This window comes from Myotis daubentonii, chromosome 1, assembly GCF_963259705.1.
Source record: "Myotis daubentonii chromosome 1, mMyoDau2.1, whole genome shotgun sequence".
In the NCBI taxonomy this organism is placed as follows: Eukaryota; Metazoa; Chordata; class Mammalia; order Chiroptera; family Vespertilionidae; genus Myotis; species Myotis daubentonii.
Genome location: NC_081840.1, coordinates 139,270,078 through 139,298,000, shown reverse-complemented (window position 1 = coordinate 139,298,000; position 27,923 = coordinate 139,270,078). Strand labels below are relative to the sequence as shown.

The following is a 27,923-nucleotide window of genomic DNA, read 5'->3' as shown; positions in this document are numbered from 1 at the left end:
CATTGTTCTAGCATCTTAACATAGAACAGCTTCTTCCCACTATGGCTATAGTTATGGTTTCAAAGTAGTAGTGAAGCTCTAGGGACACCTGAGAGATTGGTTCTCCCAATTTTTCAATTTTGTAAAATTCCTAAGAAGTGAGAGCTTGGCCCCCACCCTGACCCGAGGGCAGCCCGTGGCAGCTGCCAGCCCCTTACCTGAGAGTTCCAGCCTGTCCCCTGGAGCATCGCCCTTGGGCTTTGGGCCCGAGGCTGGGGGCATCTCTAGGTTTGGAATTGACTTCATGATATTGGCCTGAGCTTCTTCCAGGAGCTTCTCGAACTCTTTCCCATTATAGTGGTCCAGATTTTGTCTTTTCTCTTCCCATTTCCTTTCTGCTTTCTGAAGGAAAAGAGCAGGTGAAGAAAGTTGTTAAAAACAGAGGGAAAAGCTCATTAATTGTTTAGAGATTTCCTGTTGGGTGGGAGGAGGTGTTGGCAAAATAATGCTCCGGGTTATGTGCTGAGAGACACCTGGCAAATCGGACACACCTGCTCTCTGCTGCCTCTCCTCTAGCGAAATGGGCTGCATTTACGCGCGTGACACTCATTCATATTGCAGCAAGCTCAGAAATCAAATTCATTCACTAAATGATGGCTGAACACTTACTGAATACTTCCACCAACAGTAAATAAAACGGGACACAGACACACTACCCTGGGTAAGTATCCATAACCAAGTTTTTGTTTTCTAAATTGAGCTTTCATTGTAGAGAGGTTCAAACAAACAGAAATAAACACCAAAACACTCACTAGGAGCTAAGAATCCCATGTCTTGGTTCCACTTCTGTCAAAGACTTGCTATATGGCTACTGGACCACATTTTCTTACTTTGAAAAAGGGGGCGGGGGTGAGATTACTTAGATGACCTGTTTATGGTACAAAGTCAGCAACAGTTGATGACTTGAGGGCACACAAATACCACATGAAATGATTCTTGATGTTTGCAGTTCTATTGCTTTGTGTCATCAGCAGTGCTTGGGCAAGAATGATCATCAGATTGAAAACAGGCATTGACAAAAAAATTACTCATTTCTGTAGATTCTTTTAAAAATTGAAAATGAACTGTATGTTAATAAACACTGACTTTATAATCATTCAAAGTATGCACACATTTCTTAGGACATAATATCCTATGTAATAAAGCGGTAATATGCAAATTGACCATAATGCCCTCACAACATGGCTGCCTACAACCAGGCTGGCAGGGAGGTTAGTGAGGAACGACCAAATGACTTAACAGCAGGCTGTGTGGGGCAACCAGGCCGGTGGGGGAACTGTGAGGGGTGACCAGGCCAGCAGGGGGGGGGGCAGTTGGAGGCAACCAGGATGGCAGGGGGGCAGTTAGGGGCGATCAGGTCAGCAGAGGGGGGCAGTTGGGGGCAACCAGGCAGGCAGGCAGGTGAGCGATTAGGAGCTAGCGGTCCAGGATTGTGAGAGGGATGTCCGAGTGACCCAGGATTGGGCCTAAACCGGCAGTTGGACATCCTCCGAGGGGTCCCAGATTGGAGAGGGTGCAGGCTGGGCTGAGGGCACCCTCCCCCCCCCCCCCCGCATGAATTTTGTGCACCAGGCCTCTAGTATATATAAACACATTTTCATAAAAAATATGACTCGGATACATATATGTACTATCTCTACAGCCAGGCTGTAAATTCTTCCAGGGAAAGGACCATGAGTTACACTCCTCTATGGGGCTACAAAAAATGGAAGTAGGACTCTACCTCAATAGACACCGCCCTGTTCCTGGCACTCACACTGTGGATTTCCTCAATGAACAAACTCTGCATGGAGGAGCCATTCATGGGTGCCTGTGGAGACTGAGTTGCCTGTGATGACTGGGGAGCTGAGGTCACTTCCTGTGTGACTGCCGGAGGGCTGGTCGGGTGCTGGGCAGGGTTGGGTGGGGCGGAGGAGAGCTGGGAGGGCTGAGTGACCACAGGAGAGCTCTGTGCATGGTGAACCATCAAGGGCACCACTTCCGACTTCACGTCTCGAGGGACTGCTGCGCCGTGGAGGGGCTGGGACGCCAGGACTTCTGCGGCGGTGGCCTTCTCCATGGCCACATACTGCGCGGCCTCGGCTGCATCTGTCCCTTTTAAGAGCCCATCTGTGACATGTCTAGGAGGAAGCATGCACAGCAGCGTTAGCTATGAAATAGGTGACTTTTATTTTAATATTATGGTGCATGTGAATACAGTGCCATCCCAAAGCCAGGCAAGCTTTTCTTGCAAAATTAAAACATTCTAAAACTCAGAGTAGCAGCTCAGGGTTGAGGGTTTCCATAGCTACTTCCCAGCAGTGAATTTCCTCCTACTTACCTCTGGCAGCTGCTTTCTCAGTTATGTCCTCAGGAGTTGGCTTGCTTTGCTCTGTCCACTAGCAGTGTTGTGCCCTGACACACAATTCCATCACTGCTTTGGGGGGAGGTGGCAGCATGAAGTGGTCAAATGATTCTAACAATGTCTCCTCCATCTGATCCCGGCCTGGAGAGCCCTCACAGATGCAGGGCTCTAATCCCCAAACCTTCCTGACACCCCAGAATCTGCTCCTTGCACTTCAAATGGCTCGGGAGGGCAGTCTATGTTCTAATGCTCACTCCTCCTGGTGCGAGCTAGCTTCCCCACTGGGACTTGACCAAGCTTTCTGCATGACACCAAATTGAGCAGCTGGGTTAGTTCTCATCCTCGTCTGCTTTCGGGGCCATGTGATGCTCTTTGTCCACCGACACCCATGGGGCAGCGAGAAAGGCATGGCATTGGGGTCAGACAGACTTGGGTCTGAACATCAGTTCTGCCACGTTCTACTGCTATAATGCCAGGGACGTCACCTTTTTGAGTCTCAGATACTTTTCCATAGAATGTGGATGCTGACAGCTGATGTCTTCCCTAGGGTGGTTGTTCAGCTCAGTGTAAAGTTATATATGTGAGACAATGTGAGACTTGTACCTGACCTGTAATTTTTAATTAGTCTCTTTTCCTTCTTACTAAAATGCTCTTTTTGATTTGAAAAAAAGACACTATATTCTGTGAGTCTCTCCTGCTACTCACGTCTCTGTTCCTTTTGCTGCTTAGTTTCCCTACCCTGGCCCTTCAGCCCCGAGGATGCCCGAGGACCTCTTCCCTCCTTTCCCTTCTCTCACTCTACCGTAGCCACCTCTTCTACTTCAAATCATCATCTTCACGAAGGCAACTTCTGATCCTAAATCTCTCTCCCCTTCCTCCTCCCACCTCCCCTCCCCATTAGGCAGGGACACCCCTCTGTCTCTCTCTTGAACCTCAGTCCACATTCCTAAGCGCCTAGTGGGCAGTTGTATTTGGTTATCCTTCCAGCACTTCAAATTCAGTACATATCAAAACCTGTCAGCCTCTTCCCAGCTGCCGAGTTGCTCTGTGACTGTCACCTGCGTTATCTCCCTGCCATGGCATCAGGACACAGGCACGTCCTGTCTTCCTCATTGTGTCTCCCCAGTGCCGGATACAGCACTTTACATACACGAGCTACCAATACCAATTAATAGTGCAAAGGCTTGTGATGGGCAGCCGGATGGCAGCTAAGATTTCTTTTATTTTAAAAGTTAGTTACCTGGGTTAGTCATTCTGACCACTGAGCATTCATGGGACAAAAAGTCCTGTAACATTCAAAACACACATCACATCTTTTTTAGAACTTGATTCCCTGGAGATGAGGCAAGCACTGAGCTCCGTCCCTCTGTGCTGGCTCTAACACTTTGTTTTAATTGTTTTTCAGGGGAGAGAAGGGAGAAGGGGCAACGCTGTCTGCCAGCCCATTATCTGTTTCCACTTAACAAGGGTGGCTTGTTCTGGGCTTTGCGGATGGGTTACCACATTTAGGGAAGAGCTTAATGAAGAATTCTTTTACCAGATTTTTATCCTGCTGGAAGAAAAGAAGTTCACTCCAGCAACTTAAAATGAGTGGACCTATGAGAAGATGCGTCTCAGGTACAATTTGTTCCTGCACTCAGTCAGATGTGGTCTCTGCAGGAGGCCACTGCTGGATTTCAGAATTCCTTCGGGAACTTATGCAGGTGATGCTTATCATGTTTGCATCTCAAAGGAGGCCTTTTCTTGAGGTCATTGTTACTAGAAAAATCTCACTTGTCCCTCTGGTTAATAATAATTCATCTGAAAGTCAACTGTACATTTATTTATCTTATAAATCTGATCACATGTTTACAGTTAATGACTAAAATTCTCCCAAGAAGCTGTCTTATTTGTTCCTTCTGTCTGTGACCTGCTCTCAAATCTGGTCTAAGAGTTGAAGGGTAATGTCTCTGCAGTTTCCTAGTTCTATTAACACATTGTTTGAGGGTAGTTTTTATCGTGCGCTAACAGGTGGCGCAGGCCATTTTTGCAGTTGAATAGATTGATTGCCGTTATACCTGGAAGTACATACATAATTCACCATTGTATGTGTTAGAGACCCAAATTTTGTCCTTTGGAATTCATATATCTGCATGTTAGCATCCCTTTAGAGCAATAAAAAAGTATAAAAATAAACGTATTTATACGTTACCCGCATTCTACCGCTAGTCTATAAAAAACGTATTAATACGTGTCCCGCGCTCTACTACCAGTCAATGTAAAATATATAAATACATTTCCCGCATACAATGTGTTAAAAACAGAAAACTCAGGGACAGCCACTGTTGGAAACTGGTTTAGTTTTGGTAGTTGTGTCTACTTCCCATGTGAGAGAGAAAGTTATATAAGGGCAGGGTTCCTGTTTGTCTTTATTATTATACTAGAGGCCCGGTGCACAAAATTTGTGCAGGGGGGTGGGAAGGGGGGAGAGGGTCTCTCAGCCCAGCCTGCATGCTCTCACAGTCTGGGAGCCCTCAGGGGATATCCGACTGATGGCTTAGGCCTGTGATCCCAGCTTCTGGGCTTCTGGTTGAGCGGTGCTCCCCCTGTGGGAGTGCACTGACCACCAGGGGGCAGCTCCTGCATTGAGCACCTGCCCCCTGGTAGTCAGTGCATATCATAGCGACCAGTCATTCCGCTGTTCGGTTGATTTGCATATTAGCCTTTTATTATATAGGATCTTGACATCCAATACCAGGCTGGACAGACTGTCCAAACATTGCTGACTGCCTGGGTGTGAGATCAGAACCAACTCTGCTCGCTGGAGTCAACCTATCAGTTCCTATCCTGGCCCCACCTCTCACTTCTAGTGAACTTCCTCGAAGCTCAGATTCTCTCTAGACAATGGGAATGAGAATGCCTGCCACATAGGGTTGCAAGTTAGGACAGAGTGAGCTAATATTTACAAAGGCTTAGTTCAGTGCCTGGAACATAGGAAGTGCTCACTGACATGAGCTATTGTTATGAGTGTGCTGAGAAGAAAGAGATCTAATTGTCACCCAAGGCAGAGTACATGAGACGGCATTTATAAAGGTGCTTCTGGCAACACAATCCTGCATGTATGTCAGCACTTTCTATGTGAGTATAGAGTTCAGGAATTTTCTTCTCAATGAAAGTCCTGGGTGATTCAGTGATTTAGTTTTTCTTCTTCTGGGACCCTCTTTTATGGGCAGGCAAAGGTGACTGGCTGTGCCACGAAAGGGGGTTTGTTTCTCTTTTCCAGATGGGATCAACACCTCTCAGATACCCTTTCAGCAGGAAACTCAAAAAAGGCTTTATTTCTACTCATTTTCTTTGAACTGAAGTCATCTATGCCCCTGAGGTGAAGGAGGCTAATATTACATTTTGATCCATTCTTCAACTTCAAAATGTTATTGGAAGGAACCACCTTCAAATGATTTTCTTAAAATGTTGACTAGTGAATTGCAAGCCCGAGCTCGTGCCGGATGCAGCAGGATCAGGACCTGCTTGAGGCCCCTGCTGAAGGATCAGGACCTCAAGCCGTGCGCACAATGGAAGTTCCAGGTGGGAAGGGACCACAGCTTCTCCTCAGGGCACAGGAAGTAAGACTTGCCATGTCCCAGGTCCCAGGAGCACAGAGGAAGCCTGGGAGTCCAAACCATAAACCCCCAACCCTCCCAGCACCCCCACCCCCGCCCCGCCCTCTGCACGCCCAGTGCGGTCACCTCCGCAGCAGGGTCAGGGTGTCGGTCATGCTCCGCACTCTCTGCAGGAGACTGTCCAGCCGGTGCGGCTCCTCCTTCAGGAACCGCACGGCCTCCACCTCTATGCGCAGGATGGCTCGCATCTTGTTTTGTAAGGTCGGGAATTCTCCTGTGGCCAAGAGCAGCGCGTGAGTTGTGGGAGAAAAAGTCAGAACAGCAACCCCCCACCCTGCACCCGACCCTGGATAGGGTGCAGCACGTGGGGTTCACCAGCCACAGTGCCGTTCACACATCTTCAGGGAGAAGAAGTGGCGGACAGGTGGCCACGGCCAGGGGCAGAGCTCCCCTGGGCCTCCTTTCCTGGCTGTGAACTTGGGATAAGGCCAGCTGTCCCTTGGGGTTGTGTTTACTGAATTTGGCACAGGTGCTGGTGTGTTGTAAGAGTCCAGTGAGAAACTGTATTATCATTTAGTCCTAAATCTGTCAGCACCCATTACCGTATAAGCTTCAAGAAGACAGGAAGGCCTGGCCCTTGTTCAGGGCTGGGTCCCATGTGCCTGACACCTGGAGGTGTCTGGCGGACCCTGCCATGCATGAGTGAGTGAGTGAGTGAACGGAGCCCTCCCTGTGGGGCATAACCCCGAGGAAGCTCACCTTTCAGGGAAGCTACCGCTTCTCCCACTTGTCGCAGGAGGAACGCCCCATCTTCCACGTCTTTTAAGGTGACCACTCGGCCGGCCGATGCAGAGTCCTTCTTCAGGTCTTCAACCAGGTCCTCCAGCTCACTGGGGGGCGAGCAGACCACAGAGCGTGAACACCGAGGGCCGACAAAGCACCGGCGCAGGGGCACGGGGCTCACCTGGGCTCCCACTGTGCACTGTGTCCCCGCCCACCTCGCCTTCCACCCAGATGGTGGAGCACATGTTAGCGCAGGTGCAGGCAGGTTTACCCAGGGCCTGTTTGTGGAGTGGCCCAGGCGGCCGCAGGGAAGATGGCAGCTGGCTCTTCATCTTCAGTGGCGCTGATGCCAATTAAGGGGGGTTGTGTGCACTTTGTGACAATAGAGAGAGAAAGAGAGAGAGGGAGAGAGAGAGGGGGGAGAGAGAGAGAAAAAGAGAGAGAAAGAGAGAGAGAGAGAGAGAGAGAGAGAGAGAGAGAGAGAGAATGCTGTAGTGGAGTAAAATGAGGAGCCCAGATCAGGCTTCTCCACCTTGGCTCTTGACCTTTTGGACCAGATAATGCTCTGCAGTGGGGCCTGTCCTGGGCATTTGAGGGTGTTTGGCAGCCCTCCTGGCTCTGGGTACTTGGTGCTAGTAGCACTTCCCCCACTTTGTGACAAACAAGAATGTCTCCAGGCATTAAATGTCCTTGGGGGAGGGGAGCAAACTTGCCCTGATCCAACCTCCGGTTTATACTGATTGTCCCATCAAAAGGATTGACTTTCCTTTCCAAGCTACAAAGTGAAAAAATGATCCAGACCTGATTCACACACACACACTCACACACACACACACACACACACACACACACACACACTCACGCACCCTCATATGCACACACACACCTTAGGGTACTGCCTGCTCCAAAAGAGTTAAGTTAAGGCCTTTCACTTCCAAAACAAACAAACAAAAACAAACATCCTGTCACCTGGGAACATTAATAACCCCCTCCTAAGCCACGTTGGTATCATTTCAGTTTGCCTGTAAATCTAACCACCAGCCCTCGTAAAGAAAAGGGGAAAGAACTTTGAGATGAGGAGCCACTGGGTGGCAGTAAGTGAACAGCTGTTACTTGGTGGAGTCCTGAGCCTGTGGAGCAGGCAGCAGCAGGAGGGGAAAAGGCAGTATTTGCAGAAAGATGGCCCGCTAAGACCCTCGCACCAGGTGGACGAGAGGATGAAGTTATGGATGGCACGACAGTTGTGAGAGCGATTCAGGCAGGATGGCGCATATGTTCAATAAGGACCATGGGGCAAGCAGCAAATTCACCCACCTCCGAGAAGTGGGGTGAAGATTTTGCTGATGTCTTTCATTCTGTTATGGAAAATGGACCAAAAGTGCCTATGATCCCTTCAGATAAGATGATGCAACTTCAGGACCAAAATGCAAAGCCATCTTCTCACTGTCCACATTCACAAACGATGGACAGATACCCGTTCACGTGAACCCACTGGGATGTTCCCACAGCTCCTGCACCCCGAGGTGGAGGGAATGTGTGCCATCTCTCATAAGAGTTCTAAATATGTGAGGAAAAGTCCTTTTTCACTTCATAACCAAACAGAATTATCTGAATGTGTAGATTGGACACGCTGTCCAGTCCTCCTAAGCTTTGATGGAAGAGCTGAGACCCAAATGTTATCATGGTTCCATTAACAATCCTGCAGCTGGCCAGGTTGCAATTAATACTCTCAGGAGCTGTCATCTGAGCAGTCAGCCTAAAATTCTATTTGAATCTCTTCCATACAATGTGACTCTTGGATTTCATAACCTTGCATCAGCTGCTTATAAACACTTGTAAGGGTCCAACACAGTGGAGCCTTACATGTCAGTTTTTCCTGTGTTGATCATGGAACATAGAGAAATGTGTACTGAAATTGCTGTACACAACAATATCACTTCTCTTCATATACTTCTATCATAGATAAAGCATGCAGATAAAATTGGTTCACCCAAAATGTAAAAGGAGACCATGGAGCTAAAATGAACGCTGAAAATAAATTTTTAATATTATAGTAATTAATATGACTTTTGGGATGGACACTCTGCTCAAAAGAATGCCAGGTATTCACAGATGCTATGGTTTATAGGTAAATCCATTCTATTTGTTGATGGTGCTTTTCATTCTGCCTTGGTTAAAAAGAAGTATTAATTTGTTGAAATATATTTCATTTGACTGTTATCAGAAGCCCAATTATTATTTCACACATAGAAACCCACCAAAAAGAAATTCTCTTGATCCAATTTCTCTCCATAGTTGCCAGGCCCAAATTTTATTTTTCTGCCATTTGAATGGCTCACCAACAACTTGCCTTAACGTGATCCCCAAGGGAACTTATTTTCATGTGTGTGTGTGTGTGAGTGTGTGTGTGTGCACATGCACACGTGTAAGGAGAAAAGTTGGGAGGAGGAGGGTCAGGGAGAGGAGGAGAGTTGGGGAGGGCAGGAAAGGGGGAGAGGCAGGTATAACTGTTTTCCTTAGGTTCCGGAGTTGAAATTTCCAGCTGTCTATTGTAACCACTCTGATCCATCCAATCAGTCCCTTTTGCATTTGATTTATTTTCTCATTCCAATTTCTACTGCTTAATTCAGCTCTTACTGACTTTTGTCTGGACTGTTAAAGTCAGTTCCAATATGATTTCTTAGACCAGTGGTCGACAACATTTTGGAACTCATGGACCACCAGGGGTCCTCAGACCACCAGTTTGTGACCGCTGTCTTAGACAATTTCTGTCTCCCTCAATCAGCCCTGCATGCGATGGCCAGAGGGATCCACCTGAAATACAGCTTGGAATCTGTTACTTTCTTGATCAAAAAAGCTTCGGTGACCTCATCAGGCCAGGCAGAAACTCCCAAATGGGAAGGTGATTCAAAATCTCCCCTGTATCGTTGTAAAATGCACAGTCCTAAGCTCCATCCCGAGAAATCCCGAACCAGGGGCTGCACCCAGGAACTTTCATGAAAAGCCAGAAATCCAGTTACGTGATCTTCCAATCTCGGTAAACACAGAACAAACAGACGTCCAGCAGGCATGCTGGGCGTGAGCATGGTCTAGATATGGGGAGGTACCACACAAACAGAAATAGCACGACCCAAACACGAGACATGATTAGTATCTTGTATCCACGCTCCACCCAGCTGGACTACTCTCATTTTCCAAGGATGTCTTGTGCCTTCCTGGCCCTAAGACTTACTGGTTTGTAGGGTTCCTCTACTTGGGGGGTCCTCCCTCCACTGATGAAATCTCACCAGTCCTCAAGACCATTTCAGTTCAGTTTAACACACCTTTGTGAAGCCCTACTATGCACATGGTACTGCGCTTGGCCTGGAGGCACATGAAGAATAATTTCAGGTTAAGTGTCCCTGGTTCCTGGGGCTCGAAGCCTTTGTATAGGTTACCCTGGCACCGGTAAACCACCTGTTTTGTGCTATACACGTACTGCTATGTCCTGTTTTGCCAGGCTGAATTTCCTCTAGTGGCTGTGCACAACCTATTCATGTATGGCCGTCCCACAAAGCCACGGGTGAAGTCCTCTCATGATATGTTGGTTCCACTCCCCTGCATATCATTCCTATGCTGGCCTACTAGTCTCAGGATAATATTGAGATTAAAGATGCCTTATTTTAGTCAGGAATCAAGAATTATCTCAGCTAACCAATAAATACAAAATTTGAAAGGAGGAAATTTACTTTTCACAATTTATTTGGAAAATGTATAAAATACTAAAAGGCTATATATCTTAAAAGAAGTTTTCAAGAAAAATCCTGAGACCTAGTTTTAAGCAGCTGGGCTGTCACAAAATCATTTTAGACGAATAACAGCCTCACTGCTTCACGGTGAGAGATTAACTAGTTATAAATGTTTGAACTAAATAAAACATTTTGAGATGGCAATGAACAGTGGTCAAATTTGATTTCTTTGAAAAATAATAACGGAAACAGTTTTTCTTTCTCGGAGAGTGACATTCTAATTTCAATCAGACCCATTGGGTTGGCATCTGAGGTGAGGTAAGCTGCAGCCCAAATATCCAATAGGAGACCAACCACAGTGCTTTCCATCACGGAGACTTCTGGGGGTTCTGGTCATACAAAGAATTTGGAGGTTGCTCCCTTACAATTCCAATTTGGAAGGTTAAAGCTTTCCAAGAAGCAAGAGAATTGCCAATACTAGAAGAACCACAGAAATTACTATTCATTATATTAAAAGGTGAAATATTTCTGTGATAAATCTCCATTGCATAACGAGACATGCATTAATATAAAAGATGTGCCTGCCCTGGTGACCGGGGGGGGGGTGTGTGTGATAAAACTGCTCACTTCCATGGGGGGACTTGATAGATGCTTTCAATCAGAACCTCACAGAAGAGTGGGAGCTTTCAAGGAAGCATCTCTCCTCTGCATCAGACATTCTTTACATTTAAATTCTTCTTTTGTGACTTTAACTACAGTTGAATAATAGGGAGACAATTTTCGTGCGCTGTTATTTTGACAATTAGTTTTGATTTATTGAGATTAAATGCAGACTTCCCATTCATCATTGGGTTTTGCCATTTGCTCCTTTTAATTCTGTGAGGGTGAGCCCTACAGAAGAGTGTGATGTTCCCACCCTTAGAGAGACCAGCTCAGGTCCCTGAGGATTGCTGAATTCCTTGGGCCTGGACGGGTGGTGGTGGTGGGGGTAGGGGTGGGTGACACCAAGAGTCCATGGACAGCCCAGAACCACAGAACTCTAGCTTGTACATAGTAGGTGCTCAATAAAGGGAGAGGGGGAGAATGCCATCTAGGAAGGGCCTCCTCCTTGGCAAAGTCAGGTTTCCTTCTCCGGTTAAACAGCTAAACACGCAGCAAGCGATGGGCACTCACCATAACTTCTTGACGATCTTCTCCTCTTCCTGCAGGTACTTCTGCCTCTCTTGCTCCACCAGGACGCGCTGGCGCTGCACAGGGTCCTCCAGCCTCTTCATCATTTCAATCACTCTGCCGCTGATTTCCAGCTCAGCCTTCTTCATCATCGCCCTCAGCAGCTCCTGGTTCTGCAGCTGCGGAACAAAAAGAAATCAACCTCAGTTGGCTCTGCCGGCCTGACGCGGGGAGTGCCTGGCAGGCTTCAGAGGCGGCTCAGGACAAACAGCCGCAGCTGAATCCTTATTTCAATGAAAAGGGAAGGACCAAAGACTGTACATAATGTTGCTTCTTCAGCCAACATCTGAATTTTAGCCGCCAACTGACAATCAGACTTCCATGTCTGAGTCTGTGGAGAAAATAGGATCCTCTCTTTACTCTGGTCAATGCATCATGGACAATGGACATGAACTCTCATCGACACGTTTTTATAGGGAGCAGCCAAGAACACTAGGGTTGAAGCCAAGCAGATTTTGGATCAAACCCCTAAGCCTTTCCCCCAGGCTACTGTGAGATTCTGGGCATGTTGCTTGGCCTGTCTTGTCTCCGTTTCCTTATCTCTAAGGACGGGGATTCACTTCCCGTGGCAGGGCTATTCCGAGGATTAAATGAGATACTGCTTAGTATTAGAACAGGTACTCAACAAATGTTGATGTGGCTATGGACTCTTTCAGGATATCTATTAAAAGAGGATCGGGTGCCTCTTTTTTATATGGGTTCATGTACCAAATACCAGGTAATCACAGACCATTACAACATGGGGTTGATAGTGATGGTGGCAACGGCAATGATTCCAGATCAACCCAAGGCTCTTGGCAATTGAGTTGCTTCCCTGGGTTATACACAGGCTGCTGTGTGCATCAGACCACAATTTCCATGTAATTTTCCATGTGCTTTCTGGGGCACTCGTTTCTCACCACAGAGTATAGGACGTGTGAGTTTGCACACAGGCTTTCACAAGAATCTAGTTAAACACTTGAGTCCTATTTCCAAGAAGGTTCTAAGTGCTCCCCCGGGCAGGACAATTTTTCTGACAGCTCATAGGCAAGTGAATTCATTCAACCAGCCTCAAAAGCAGTAATTATATTATACCTGAAGTTCCCCTGAAATGTCAATGTCGTTTCCTCTGTTTTCTGCTCGTGTGGACTGTCCTATGACTGCTGTATAGGAGCGAAGGTATCTTTATCAACTGTCCATTATCTGCAAATTGAGGGAAATGCCATCTGGCCATGTTACACCTGCTTGAACCCTCATCCTGGCTTCCATTTTCTCTGAATAAAGAGAAAACATCTCAACACGAGCCATAAGCAGAGCCACCACCATGTTCCAGCATCAGTACAGCACCGTGACTGACTGGCCGTCCAGAATGAGAGAGAGACTGCTAGGGTTCAATGTCTAGTTTTATCATTTAGTAGCCGTGTAACTGAGGGCAAGTTATTCAATTCTGTGTCTCTCCATAAAAAGGAGTAGTAATAGTTTACATCTCATAGGCTGGTAATGTAGACTCAAAGAGGCAATCCAGTGCTGCCAGCAATGCCTGGCACAACCCTGGCTCTCAGTACATACCAGCTCCGGCTATCAGGAGCATAACCCTGGGCAGGGCCTGCAGTTTTGTCTGGGAGGGAACCAGATAAAACTGTGCCATTCTTGGGTCACCTCCTCTATATGACTCACGACCATGCTCTCAGACTGCTTTGGCTAGTAATGTCATCTTAAAAACAGTCAGTCAGTATATTGCTGAAAGTCACCACATTTGGAGACAATGCACAGAGGGCGACTTCCTCCCATGCTCTCTGCAGCCACAGCTCCTCCTCCTCACACTGCATGCAGCTGGCAGGCTCTCTGCTGCAGCCACATAAACATCCTCTCAGCTCTTCTGATTGGCCAAGATCCTCTCTGCCACAGGGACTTTGCACATGCTAGTGCTATTACCTGGTTAATTTCTGTTCTCCATACAGTCTCCAGGACACAGTGCATGGCACATAGCAGGCATTTAATAAATAGTGGTTGAGTGCATGAATTGAATTAAGCAGCAATCCTATCTAATAAAGACAGACTATGCAAATTGACCATTACTTCATGACAAACATGGTGGCGCCCACAGCCAATAAGAAGGGAATATGGAAATTGATGTGACAAAGATGGAGGCAGCTAGGCCGGGATGCTTGCATTGTTGCCATGGCGACAATGCAGGCGTTCAGCCCCGCCCCGGCTGCTCCGGGCCTCCACAGTGCATGAAGGTGGAAGGCAGCTCTGGGCCGGAGTGAAGGTGGAAATGTGGCTCTGGCCAGAGTGAAGGCGGTACCGGCAGCCAGGGGAAGGAAGGCCTATTCTTGTACGAATCTTTGTGCATTGGGCCTCTATTGTTGGTAATAACAGACAATGGAGATCTAAAATCTCTTTCCTGGATAAAAGAAATATAGGATGGCCAATGGGCTCAGAGATGGTTTGCGTTCAGCTCTAATGCCTGGCCTTGCTCTGTCTGCAGTTGTTAAACATACACAGCAACACTACCTACTATCAAAATGGTATACTCACATTCAGCGCCACGTGTCAAATGGCAATAGTATGCGAAGGGCCAATAAGTAGATGATTGTGTCTAAAAGTGACTGATGCCTGGGTCCCCCCTCCAAGAGAGGTACAGCCTCAGCAACAAGAATTTTTAAAACTCCTCAGGTGATTCTGGTGTGCCACCAAGGCTGTGCATCGTGGTCTAAGAGGACCCCTGAATGGATAGAGGATGCCACTGCGCCATGAGCTGTGTGGCGCAGTCCTTTGCACCTCTTGCATAAACCTCACAGACAAGCTCCAATGAAGTTACGGTCAAGTTAGCAGTGGATAGTAACAGTGGCTATCCAGCTGGAAATTATTGAAAGATTATTTCAAATTCTTAAAGCTAAAATCTGAAAGATGGCAAAGTGAAGCCCTAAGAGGTAAAACTACTGATTCAGAGTCACTTGGGCGACTGCAGGGCGGAATCAGGATGAGAACTAGGTCTTCTGAATTCAACCTAGTGATCTTTCAACCACCACCTGCAGGGGCAGAGTGCCAGGCATCATGTGTTTCACTCCCAGGCACAAGCACCGCTTCTGGCACACGGTAGGTACCCAATGCATATTTGCTGTACGAATGACTCTCAAATAATGTTTCTGAGAAACCCTCAGACATATCAGAACACAAATTCATGTAATATTCAAATTATTCAACTGGTAACACAGTCAGGTCATATTCAAATTATGGAGAGAGGGAGGGAGGGAGGGAGAGATTCGCCTGGAGTTCTGGGCTGCATGACCCTCCTTCCCAGAAAGAGGGGCTTCCGGGAGCCAGCCAGAGGACTGACCGGCATTCTCAGGGCATTTTCAGGAGCACACTTGCTGGCAGGTGCGCAACAGTGGATTAACCATGAAGGAGCAAACACGTGCTCAGGTTCTCTTTCCATTCTCCTTTAGTCCTGTTCCCTCACACTCCATCCCCACCCCCACCCCCACCCCTACCCCTACCCCCACCTGGTGCTCTTGCCATTGTCTGGGGACTCCATCCAGCCTGGTGTGAAAAGGTGCTGAAGGCAGCATGTGTATCAATACCTCTCTCTTAAATGCTTCAAATAAATTAGTCAACAGCACTTCAAGCCATTATGTTTATTTTGGTTCAGCAGTGACATCTCCATTTCAATGAACTTAAAAAAAAACTTCATTCCATTTTTTAATTTAAAAACAGTAAAATACAGATGCTCCTAACTTTCCCATGAGTTAGGCCCCCATAAACCTATCATAAGTTGAAAATGCCATAAGTTGAAAATGCATTTAATACACCTAGACTACTGAACATCATAGCTTAGCCTAGCCTACCTTAAAGGTTCTTAGAATACTTACATTAGCCTACAATTGGGCAAAATCATATGGCACAAAGATTACGCTGTAAATTTATCAGTTATTTACCCTCAGGATTGCGTTGGCTGACTAGCCCCGAAAGGATCAAAATTCAGAATGTTTCTACTGACCACGTACTGCTTACACACCATGGTAAAGTTTAAAAATTGTAAGTTGATCCATCCTAAGTTGGGCACCATTTTAAGTGTGCAGGTCAATGAGTTTTGACAAATGTATACACCAAAGTCACCACCACTAAAAAGAGAGGTAACATTTTTTATTACCCTAGAACCGTGGTTGGCAAACTGCGGCTTGCGAACCACATGCGGCTCTTTGGCCCCTTGAGTGTGGCTCTTCCCAAGCCTTAGGAGTACTCTAAGTTAATAACAATGTACCTACCTATATAGTTTAAGTTAAAAAAATTTGGCTCTCAAAAGAAATTTCAATCGTTGTACTGTTGATATTTGGCTCTGCTGACTAATGAGTTTGCCAACCACTGCCCTAGAAAATCCCTTCATTACTCTTTGCAATCAATCTCCCAACCCTCAGCCCAACGAAACTACCAATCTGCTTTCTGCCCCTTTGGATTTAGTTCTTCCTGTTCTAGAATGTCATATAAATAGGATTGTACGATATGTAATCTTTTGTGTCTGGCTTCTTTCCTTCAGTATATTGTTTTTGAGATCCAGCCATGTTGTTGTTTTAGTAGTTCATTCTTTTTTTTTTTTTTTTTTAATGTTTTATTGATTTTTTTTAACAGAGAGGAAGGGAGAGGGATAGAGAGTTAGAAACATGGATGAGAGAGAAACATCGATCAGCTGCCTCTTGCACACCCCCTACTGGGGATGTGCTCGCAACCAAGGTACATGCCCTTGACCGGAATCAAACCTGGGACCCTTCAGTCCGCAGGCCGACGCTCTATCCACTGAGCCAAACCGGTTAGGGCTATAGTAGTTCATTCTTTTTAACATGGAGTTGTATTTCATTGTATGGATAAATACACGTATGGGGTATTTTGTACATTGTATAAATTAAATTTTTATTTACTGACTTCATTCTGGTGACCTCCCCAAAAGTCACTTTTTTTTTGGTAGCATTTAAAAAATAGATTCTATTTGACTTGATATGTATACAATCAGGTCATTTGTGAGTAAAGCCAATTACACTTTTTACTTCCCTCTCTGTATGCCTCTTCTTTCTTTTCTAGACTTACTGTCCATGCTACGATCTTCAGTACAGTGCTCAACAGAAGTGACAACAGCCTTCCTTGGCCTTGTTCTTAACTTTATGGGGGATGTATTTAGTGTTTTAACTATAGGTTCTATAGTTTTTTTCAGACATCCTTTATCATTCTTGAGTCATGCGTGTTTTTATCACTGAATTTTGTCTTTTTTTGTGTGTGCACCTACTGAAATATGATTTTTCTCCTTTATTCTGTTAACAAGGTCAAATACATTAATTCATTTTTTTTATATTAAAACGATTTTGCATTCCTGGGATAAAACCAAGGATACTACCTTACCATTTTAATATATTCCTGCATTTAACTGCTACCATTTTGTTAAACATATTTTCTTGAGAGATATAAGTCTATGGGTATTGTTTCTTTTAAATAATACAATTAATTGGTTTTGCTCTTAGGGGAATGCTAGCTTCATAAAATGAGCTGGGAAATGTCTTCTATTTTCTGAAAGTTTTTTCCTTTCAATACTGTAAAGATGTCATTCCAGTCCTAGCCGGTTTGGCTCAGTGGATAGAGCGTCGGCCTGTGGACTGAAGGGTCCTGGGTTCGATTCCAGTCAAGGGCATGTACTTTGGTTGCGGGCACATCCCAGTGAGGGGTGTGCAGGAGGCAGCTGATCGATGTTTCTCTCTCATCGATGTTTCTAACTATAACTCTTCCTTCCTCTCTTTAAAAAATCAATAAAATATTATTTTTATAAAAGATGTCATTCCATTATCTTCTGACTTAACTTTTGTCTCTGTTGAGAACTCAGTGTTAATTCTTCTTTATGTAATGTGTCTCCTCCCCGCTGCCCGTCCCCCCCCCCCCCCCCCCCCCCCCCCGCCGGCTACATTTAAGATTTTTCTATTTATCCCTGTTTTTTTTTTTTTAAGCAATTTGATTCTAATGTACTTTTGTGTGGTTTCATATTATAGTCTCCATGTTTGTTCCCTTACAAGATTGAGGACCCTCCCTGAGTGTGCTTGTCATTCCAGGGTTCATTGAGCTTTTTTAGTCTGTGGATGTATAGTGTTCATCAGATTTAGAAAACTGCAGCCATGATTTCTTCTAATGTTTTTGTCTTTTCCCTTGACTACTTAACATTGTTTCACAAATCACTAAGTTTTGGTTCATTTTCTTCAGTCTTTTTTTCTTTTTATACTTCAGATTGGACAGTTTCTATTATGTTTTCATGTTGACTGATATTTTGTTTCACCAGCTATTAATCTTGTATTAAGTGTATTCAAATACTGTGTTTTTTAGTTCTTGAAAGATTTTTAAGTCATCCATTTCTTGTGTCATTGTGTCCATATTTTCCTTTAAATCCTTGAGAATAATTGTAATAGCAATTTAAGAGCCCTTGTTGCTAATTTTATTATTCCTGCCATTTCATCCACTGATGGATTTTTCTGAAAGTTATGCGTCATGTTCCTCAGAATCATCACATGTCCAGTAATTTTTGATTGGATGCTGGGCATGCAGTTCTAGATTTTGTTGTTTTCCTTTATAGAGAACTTACTCTGGCTGTTGTTTCAGTGACTTGTGGATCATATTTGTTCTTCAGAGGCTTGTTTTTAATCTTTGTTAGGGGTAATCTAGGGTACATTTTACTCTGTGGCTAGTTTAGGCCTAAAACTGAAGCATGGTTCTTCTCTGATCTCTACTGAATGTCCCAGGGAACCAATCAGGACTCTTTACCTCTTTACTCTTGCTTGTCAAATCATGAACATCTCCCAGCCCTTTGTAAGATTGGCCATTTTACTTTTGCCTGGCTTAGTGGTCTTTCATGCTATACACTTGGCTTATCCCATATAATAAAGAGGTAATATGCAAATTGACTGTCACACCCTTGCACAAGATGGCCACCCCCATGTGGGCACAAGATGGCTGGCAGGAGAGGGCAATTATGGGCGACCAGGTCAGCAGGGGAGGGCAGTTCGGGGCAACCAGACCGGCAGGGGAGGGCAGTTAGGGGCAACTGGGCCGGCAGGGGAGGGAAGTTAAGGGTGACCAGGCTGGCAGAGGAGGGCAGTTAGGGGCGACTGGGCTGTCAGGACCAGCAGGGGAGGGCAGTTGGGGGTGATCAGGCCGGCAGGGGAGCAGTTAGGCGTCAATCAGGCTGGTGGGGGAGTGGTTAGGGGGTGATCAGGCTGCAGGCAGAAGCGGTTAGGGGCAATCAGGTAGGCAGGCAGGCAGGCGAGCGGTTGGGAGCCAGATTGTGAGAGGGATGTCCCAGATTCAAGAGGGTGCAGGCTGGGCTGAGGGACAACACGCCCACCCCCCCCGTGGACAAATTTTGTGCACCAGCCTCTAGTTGTTCAATAACAGACCCACAGATTCATATATATCGTTCTCTGCAGAGCTTCCTCTTGTTTGATACTTCACTCCATAAATTATAGTTGCTTCAACTCTCTAAACTTTGATAGTATCTCCTCAGCTCAGAGTGTCAGTGCTATGCTTGGGTTACTGCTTTCTGTATTATGATCTGAAAAGTGCCCCCAGGAAGAAAGCTGAGTCAATTGCAGGAATAGAGAGCTTATCTCTCCCTCAACCAACAGAAAGGGGCAGAACTGCAGTCAGTTCTGTAGATAGAGGATTAATTTGATAAAACCCAAGTTCTGTGGCATTTTGGGAAAAAGAAATAGCTCATCGTTTTTTCCCCTCTAAGTCATACCAGAAAAGGTAATAGACAAAGGTAGTCATCTTTTGAAGGGAGCATTTGTTAGGTACAAGATTTTCACCTGTCCCCCTTTACCATTATTGCCAATTAATGGCAGACCCAACTGTAACCTACGAATGGGAACATAACAATGTAAAGCTTCATACAGCTCTTGTAACAATTATAACTGAACAGCGAATACATATGATTAGCCTCTGGGCATGAGGGGCACTGTTTAAAGGCGGGGCTTTCACGCTTACAGGGTGGCAGATATCCTACATGTTTCTGCTGCACCCTGTGACAGCTGTCTAAGATCTCAACATTTCCAAAGTTATCACAAGGAACTGAGCATTCATAATACCCAAGAGCAGTTCTCACCCTGGAACATTCTAGCATCACCAGGGCATGTCTCTGGCCCACACCAATGAAGTCAGACATTGGCAGTGGTGCTAGGCTATCGATATTTTTAGTAAAGACTTCAGGTGATTCTAAGAGGAAGCTAGGTTTAAGGACCATTCTCTTAGACCAGGGGTCCTCAAACTACGGCCCGCGGGCCACATGCAAATACAAATATTGTATTTGTTCCCGTTTTGTTTTTTTTACTTCAAAATAAGATATGTGCAGTGTGCACAGGAATTTGTTCATAGTTTTTTTTTTTTAAACTATAGTCCGGCCCTCCAACGGTCTGAGGGACATGAACTGGCCCCCTGTTTAAAAAGTTTGAGGACCCCTGTCTTAGACTGTTAGTCCACATGAAACTGGACAGCAGAGGAGAATATAGAGTTTTAATGGTTTTCCTGACCTTCTGTGTGGGCTCCTTTTGTCTCCCTTAACATTTTTTTTTGCCCTGTTTAAATCTACCCACCCCACTATGTCTGCATCACATTTCTTGAGAATAATCCATCAATTCTGAAAATGAAATGCTCAAATGGGACATGCTCTACAGCCTGGGACTTTCTGGTGATTTAATTATCTAATTACTGAAGCCGGCTGCCAAGCACAAAAGATTTCATTCAATTTCACTATTTTATAACACAGTTCAAAGAACATTTGAACTTCTAATTCAATTTTTGTTCTTTTGAGACTATTCTACAGAGTTTCGCGTGTCTCTAATGACAACTCCATTACTGGACATGTAATCACTCTGGGGTTGTCATTTATTTTTGGAGTATAGAATACATATGCTGACGGAGAAACTGGCGCTCAGATGGCTTAATTCTTCTGAACTCTTCTTGTCTTATGTAGACTCCCCTGACGGAAAAGACAGAGGCTTGACAGGAAGGAAAGCTAATGGAGACACAGAGGATACAAAGACTGAGGTAGAAGCGACAGCAGCCAGGCGGAGAGGCAAAGTGCTTCTCTTTCCTCATGTGTCTGCGCTTGAGAACTGCAAACACTTCTAAGCTCAAGAGCATGTCTGCTCACTGCTCTTTACACCCCAAAGCCAGAAAAGCTGCGCAGTTCTGGGCAATAAAGGAAGTTGTGTGGTTAAGACAGCATTCCTAGACCTTGACTAAAGAGCTGCTTTGTTTGAGAAGCTATGATTCTGCAACTGAGCCTCCACGGTTCAAGGGTTGAAAGGAGTGGCAAGCTGTGGGAGACTCCTTCCAGCCAGCCAGAGGACCAAACAATACCAGCCACCACCAGGGTGATGTCACAGCCACACACATCACAATCTTGGTATCAAATTTGCCACACTTCAGCGATGTTTCAGAAATTCCACTCCTGCCCTCAAACCAACAAATGTTCACTTTTGAAAGCACTACCATACAAACAATACATTTAAGAATTTTTTCTCTCTTGAGTGTCCATTAGGGAAAGACACTTTCCAAATGGCCAGCAGGTGGCGCTACAAGGAAGGGGCAGTGTGAGAAGGGGCTTGTCCTCCATAAACCACAGGCAAGAACCTGGGGGAGGACATACCCTCTCTGCCCTGCACAAGTGTTGTCTGGCTTGCAGAGTACCATTGGCCTTTACTTATTTTCCAACATTCTAAAGATGAACACAGATATTTTATTTAAAAAAACCCTGTATTTCCTGATTCTCTAGGGTTGCTGAAATGTCCAGGCACACTGGCTGTAATACTGTTAGGTTAAGAGCTGGCTGGAATTGAGTGGTAACTGACCTTAGCGGGGCCTCTTGCCACTGTCCCTTCTCCACTTTTGTTGAGTTACTCTCGACACTGTGGGCACTGGGCTTTGCCACCTGGCACACACCCTCAGCCCAACCCAGACATTCATTTCATTGCAGAGTGTCTTTAAAATTGCAAAGCAAGGAGAAGCTAATGCAAAGGATGGGGGACTTCACAGACGACATGATTCATAAAAGTATTTAAATGAATTTGCATGGGGCAGCCAAGGTGTCTGGGACGTCGCCTGAGAGGCAGCGTCACCTTGGAGGCCTGAGTACGGAGCCATGCTGTCTGGTGTGTCAGACCTTACAGTCCGTGACGGGGCCTCTCAAGCCAGCTGCCTTTCTGTTTATTCTCTGGCAGGTAGAATAAGGGCAAAGCATCTTCTTGCCTTAATGAGGTGGTGGAACATGTAGGGCTCATGCCTCTGTGAGCTGAAGCAAGAAAGGGCTGTGGTCTGAAGCCCTTCCTTGTCGGACCTCCCTGGTTGAGGAGGCTACACCCCACTGCCTACTGTGGATGCCACACCTGTGTGGCTGCGCCAGGCTCCTGGGCGGGTCTGTCTTTTACCAATGTTTGAACTACGAACTCCTCAAGTCAAGGAGCCAGCTCTCTGCCCTCAAGGATCAACCTCCTACCGAAGGCAGGCGGCGTGAGGTTGATACATAAAGCAGACACATGATCGCATGAAGAGCGGCCCCGCCCCAGCCCCTCAGTGCCCACCACCAGGAGATGGATTATTCAGCATGCGATTGGCTCACCGAGATTCGTGCCACAAAGGGTCATTTCCCCTCCCGTTTTGGTTTCCATAGAGTGCACACATTCCTCAATAATGGGAAAAGGTAAGGAAAATATTATGGGACACACTATCCAGATAGAATGCAGATGTTTTTCTCCACAAAAATCATCCATGATGGCTTCTTTTCCTTATGAATTAATCATCTAGATACCTCATAGGTCCTTGTAAAAAAAAAAAAAAAAAAAGCTCAGCTGACTGTCTCACCACTGGGCCTGCTCACTGGGGGGATGCACGGAGCCGGAACACTAAACAGGAAGTCGTCACTGGCTGTTACTATGCTCCGTGGGGCTCCTGTGCTCTCAGCTCTCCTCGGAAAAACAGAGGTTTAATGGGCTTTTCATGTGTAAAAGCACACGGAGCTTAAAGAAGTGGCTATCCATTGACTACGGTTGCAGTGGAAGGTCTCGACCCAGATTATGTGTGTGAGGGAGGAAACCGTGGCTCACCCTTAGGAGAGGATGGTGGAAAGAACCCTGGTGGGTGCTGCTGTGGGGCCAGGGGTGTGGGAGGCGGGGAAAGCTGACTTTGGGCAAATAAGACAGAAGACATCGTCCGCAAGGAACAGTCTGTACCTGGAGCTGTCGCATCTGCTGCAGCTGGAGCCGGAGCTCGGCCACATTCCGCCTCATGTCGAGCAGGCTCAGGTGGACGGCCGGGGTGCCGGCGGCCAGGGGCTGGCTGGGTGGCCCCAGGGACTCCAGCGCGCCGAGAGTCTTCCCGCCAGAAACATGGGGAGTTCCTATGAGAAAAGAGCAGCAAAGACCCTAAGAAAGCCAGACAGGAACGGCGAAGTTAAGCTCCACCCCATCACAGACAACTTGACTCTAAAAATGCCCATTTCCTTCACTGTGAAAATTTAAAAAAAAATTATGCTGGTCCTCTATATGACAAAAGTAAGGAATTAAATTTAAATAAAGTATGGAAACCTCATGCCACACTGCAGCATGCGCTCTTTAACAATCATGTGCTAGAAGCTTAGTGCCAAAGGGAGGCAGATCAGTGCGGTATCTAAAACAGGAGGCAGTGTGGGAAGCTGTCTGTCTGTCCACACAGCTTCTGTGGATGTATACAGGTGTGCAGAGGAAAGATCAGATGTATCTGGAACAAAGGATTAACAGTATGCCTGGCTGTTGGTATTCCATGAGGTTTATATTACTACTTTTTCTATTTTTAAATCTGCATAGTGGATCTCTGTAATTTTATAACAGAAAATAATTTTAGAATTCTGGGACCTAACACAGGATCTCCGTGACTATTTCCTGCAGGCAGATGTACCCCAAGAACATGCCCTTAGTTCTGAGCAGAGATTGGGCGGATCACGAAGGGAAGACAAATGAGAAATGAGTTTCTTCTGAATCTTTTCAGCTTTCCAGACCGAAAGCAGCAGGACCTCTGTCCCAGTCCCGATGGTGAGAAAAGCAGGCGTGATGTGAGAATTCTTTAGGAGAGGAACCCAGGCAGCAGAAACAGACTCTTCCTCCATAGCTCCTCGCTGCCATAAACGCTGGCTCCTGGAGTCCAACTCAAATAAGCCTCATTCACTTTATAAGTTCATCTGGGAAGAGCCTGATTTGACGAAGTTTGCTTTAAAAGGCCTCATAAAGGATCCCAAGTAACACAGGATGAGCAAGGTACAGGAATCAAAAGGAAGTGCTATTTATAGATTGTTTAAAGATAACGAATGCAGTTCCCTGGAAGAGGCCACCAGAGTAAAATCCTCACCACACCCACATGCACACGCACACCCACACTCCTACCCACACCCACACTCCTACCCACACCCACACTCATACCCACACCCACACGCACACTCACACCCACATGCACACGCACACCCACACTCATACCCACACCCACACGCACACTCACACCCACACTCCTACCCACACCCACACTCCTACCCACACCCACACTCATACCCACACCCACACTCACACTCACACCCACACGCACACGCACACGCACACCTACACTCACTTCTGAAGGGGCTGGAAACTCTTTCCTGTAAAGGACAAAGTGGAGGGTGTGCCACGGGCCTGGCTGGCCTCCCACCACAGAACCCTGGCGTCGCTCTCCTGCCCTGGAATGGCTACAGCCAATGGTGTCTCTTCCCATCTCAGCTCAGCACCCATAGGAACCTTGCCTTTCTCAGCACATGCGGGGCTGCTGCCCTGGAGGCTCTGACCAGCTTTTGGCAGTCTCCTCGCCCCCGAATCAAAATCACCCTCATCAAAGCAAGACTTGCTCCGATTACAGTCTAGTCCCAGGCTAAGGGGCGATCCTGTCACTGGGCAGCAGGCAGTGAGTAGATGTCCATTTTAAACAACCAGTGAGCCCACCCCTGTGGCAATGCTGGTGTTCCTTTGGAAAGGAGGGAAGTGAACTATCAAGCACCACATGTTCACGTGGAGCATAACTTCACTAAATGGAGAAAATACTTGGTCTTCAACACACACACACACACACACACACACCTGCCTATATAGAAATGATTAGTTTCATTCCTTGATCTGACCAAAGTTTTACCTTAAGTCCAGTCAGTAAGAGAACCGTGACTCTGCTTCTCCTTGCCTCCTGTCCAGGCTCCCTCTTAGACTCAACAATGACTAAGGCATCCCACCTTAATAAAAGCACGACTGACATTCCTTATTTACAAAGACAAAAAATTAGAAACACCTGCAGCCTTTTCCAGATCTCATCTCTTGATGTGAAAACATTGCAGGTGGGTATTTTCTTCAGATACTCAAAGGCTGAATCATAAGGTCTAAGGCAGTGGTTCTCAACCTTGGCTGCACATTAGAATCACCTGGGAACCTTTTTAAAATCCTGATTTCTGGGCCTCATCCTCCAGAAATTCTGTTTCTTGGTTATGGGGTGGGGCTACAACATTAGTAACAAAGAAACAGAATTTCCAGAGGATGAGGCCCAGAAATCAGGATTTTAAAAAGGTTCCCAGGTGATTCTAATGTGCAGCCAAGGTTGAGAACCACTGGTCTAAGGAAAATGCTGACTCATACATGACTAAGCTGAAGGCTACAGGGAAGACGAATGAATGGTGAAAGGTTTCCGTAAGAGAACATCTAGTAACATTTCCAACAATAGCAGCATGTCAGAATTAACAGCACCTTCAAGATCAAGTATTCTGAGGGAATCACAATAAATACGAAGTTTTTCTCTTAGAATCGGCCAAGTTACTTTATCATCACTCAATCCCTCCTTCTCTTTACATTCTGAGGGCACTAGGGCACCTCACCAACCTCCTGCCTGGAGGAGAGGCCAGAATCTGTTAGAACTGAATGCTGATAACTGGTTAAAAAATATCTTTCACAACAAAATTTCTTTATGGAATCTATACTCATTTCAAAAATTTCTTCATCTATAACTTCTTAATCCACTAAATTTGGCTTCTAATTCCATCATTCACAGAAATGGCTCTTTATAAGGTGGGCAATGGTCAACTGTCTACCCAACAGAAACCTCCTTGGTGTGATGCTGGGCTCCATTAGCCACCTCTTTCCTTTTCAATTTAAACTCTCCTGTCTCTTGTCTTCTTCCTTCTCCACTACTCCATCTTGGTCAATCTCCTTTCTAATGGCTTCATTGGCCAACTTTATAAAGCCCGGCCTGTTCTGTCGTGGGCCTGTTTCTTCTCTCACTGGACGTGCTTTCCAGGGAGGTCACTTCCTCCACCGCCACCTGCCAAGGTCCCTCACATCTTTGTCTCCAGCAGACAATTCTCTTCAGATCCGCATACCAGTACGTTCGTGTTGCTACAGGACTTTTCATCTTCCCAGACCCCTTTCTGTCTCTGTACATCTGACCTTAGCCAGTGGCACTATTATAGACTCAGTTACTTAAATCAGAAACCTGGAAATCATCCTCAGCACCCACTTCCTAGTTGTGTGACCTTGGCAGGGCAACTCAACCTCTCTTGCTCTCAGTTTCCTCACCTGTAAAAGGTGTGGAAGGGTCATTGTGTGAGATAATGGAATTAACACATGTAAACTGCTTACTAGTAGCCTGGTGTCTGGCACAGAGGGACTCCCCACTGCAATCAGCTGTGATTATGTCTCTGAGCAGAGTGGGCGGGAAAAGCCTCTGCCTCCCTCCCCTCCTCCCCTGGAGTGTCACAGGGCCAGAGGCTGGGGGTGACAGCAGCAGGCTGAGAGCTATAGGCAGGTGCCCTGAAATCCACGCACGGAGCTGGATTTGGTGAGTAGGGACCACGAGTGATAAGTTCCCCTTCAGATCAGTTCACAGGACCTGGGGTCTGCTCACCACATCCACACGCAGGTGGTCACATTCTGCTCCCAACATGCACAGATGAACAAGGATTCATCTGTTTGTCCTCAGTTTGTCCTCAGAAACACCCTCCATTCTGTGCACGTCACTCTTTCCAGGCAATGGCCTCCCTTCCTTCTCCCCAGTCACTGTTAGGTAATACACTTCAGTTGAGTGTATCTCACTATGAAATTTATTACATGCAAATTTAATGTACCCTGTTGTGATAGAAATAACCTGGGTTTGGGGACTGGCCAGACTTGCTGTGACTCTTACTAACATTGTGGCTAACATCTTTCTTACAGGGTTGTGTGTTAAATTATATAACACCCTGTATAAAGTACAAAGTATGCCTTTGAAATGGGAGGTTCCTTCTGTTCTCTTATACCCACAGAATCACATATTCCTAAAGTAACAGGAAGTCTGGGTTTTCCTTTTCCTTTACCCTTGGACAAATGAGCTCCTTAGCTCCTATGTAATTCCATGTACTTGTCTACAGAACAGGCGTAATTCTTCTCTTACAGCTTACTTCCTTGGGTTCTGGAAGAATTAATATATTTTGTGCACTGTACAGGCTGCTATGGCAACGAAAGCCCGGCGGACCACATCTAGCCCTGACACACTAGCATGAGAAAGACCAAACTCAGCAGAGACGCAGGGGAGCAAACACACATGCTTGTTGCTGGTGGCATTGCAAATTGGCTCAGCCTCTCAGAAGAGAAACCGGCAGCATGTTGCCAGAGATACTCAACGGTTCATCCCTTTGGACTTACTGATTCCACTTTGGGAAATACTACATCTTAAGGAAATTACACCTGTTCCTTCCCCTTGCTCCAAAAAAGACATTTACAAAATTATTCAAAATAAAAAAATGAAAAACCTATACATCTTTAAAGGGACTGGGGCACCTTAACACAAAAAGATGAGGAAAAAATGACAGGTGGGTGGCCCCTGTGGATGTGTTCCTATGTGAAAGTGTGTGCAGTCCTCTTCCCTGGGAATGGGAATAATGAGGATGGGCCGGGAGTTAATGGGTTGTTGTATGAAGAGCACCTAGAACAGTGCCTGGCACATTGGAAACGCTCACTGAACGTCACTCACTGGAATGATGATGATGATGATGTCACCCACAGTGAGAGGACGAAAAGCAGGGTGCAAAGCAGCGTGTACTATTGGTCAGAACAATGATGTCAGATACCCATCATTTCTGGGCCAGAATCCAGAGGGATGGGGGGATTGAGTGTCTGTACTTTC

At 46.1% G+C, this 27,923-nt stretch overlaps 1 protein-coding gene across 1 annotated transcript in view; it reads right to left on the bottom strand.

The window, feature by feature from the left end:
• KIAA1217 (KIAA1217 ortholog) overlaps positions 1–27,923 on the bottom strand; it is a 315,079-nt gene that overhangs the window by 17,144 nt on the left and 270,012 nt on the right. Inside the window, 6 exon segments of the mRNA XM_059660828.1 lie at positions 198–381; positions 1,763–2,159; positions 6,109–6,256; positions 6,742–6,872; positions 11,667–11,842; positions 22,961–23,127. Coding sequence (XP_059516811.1) covers positions 198–381; positions 1,763–2,159; positions 6,109–6,256; positions 6,742–6,872; positions 11,667–11,842; positions 22,961–23,127 — 1,203 coding nt within the window.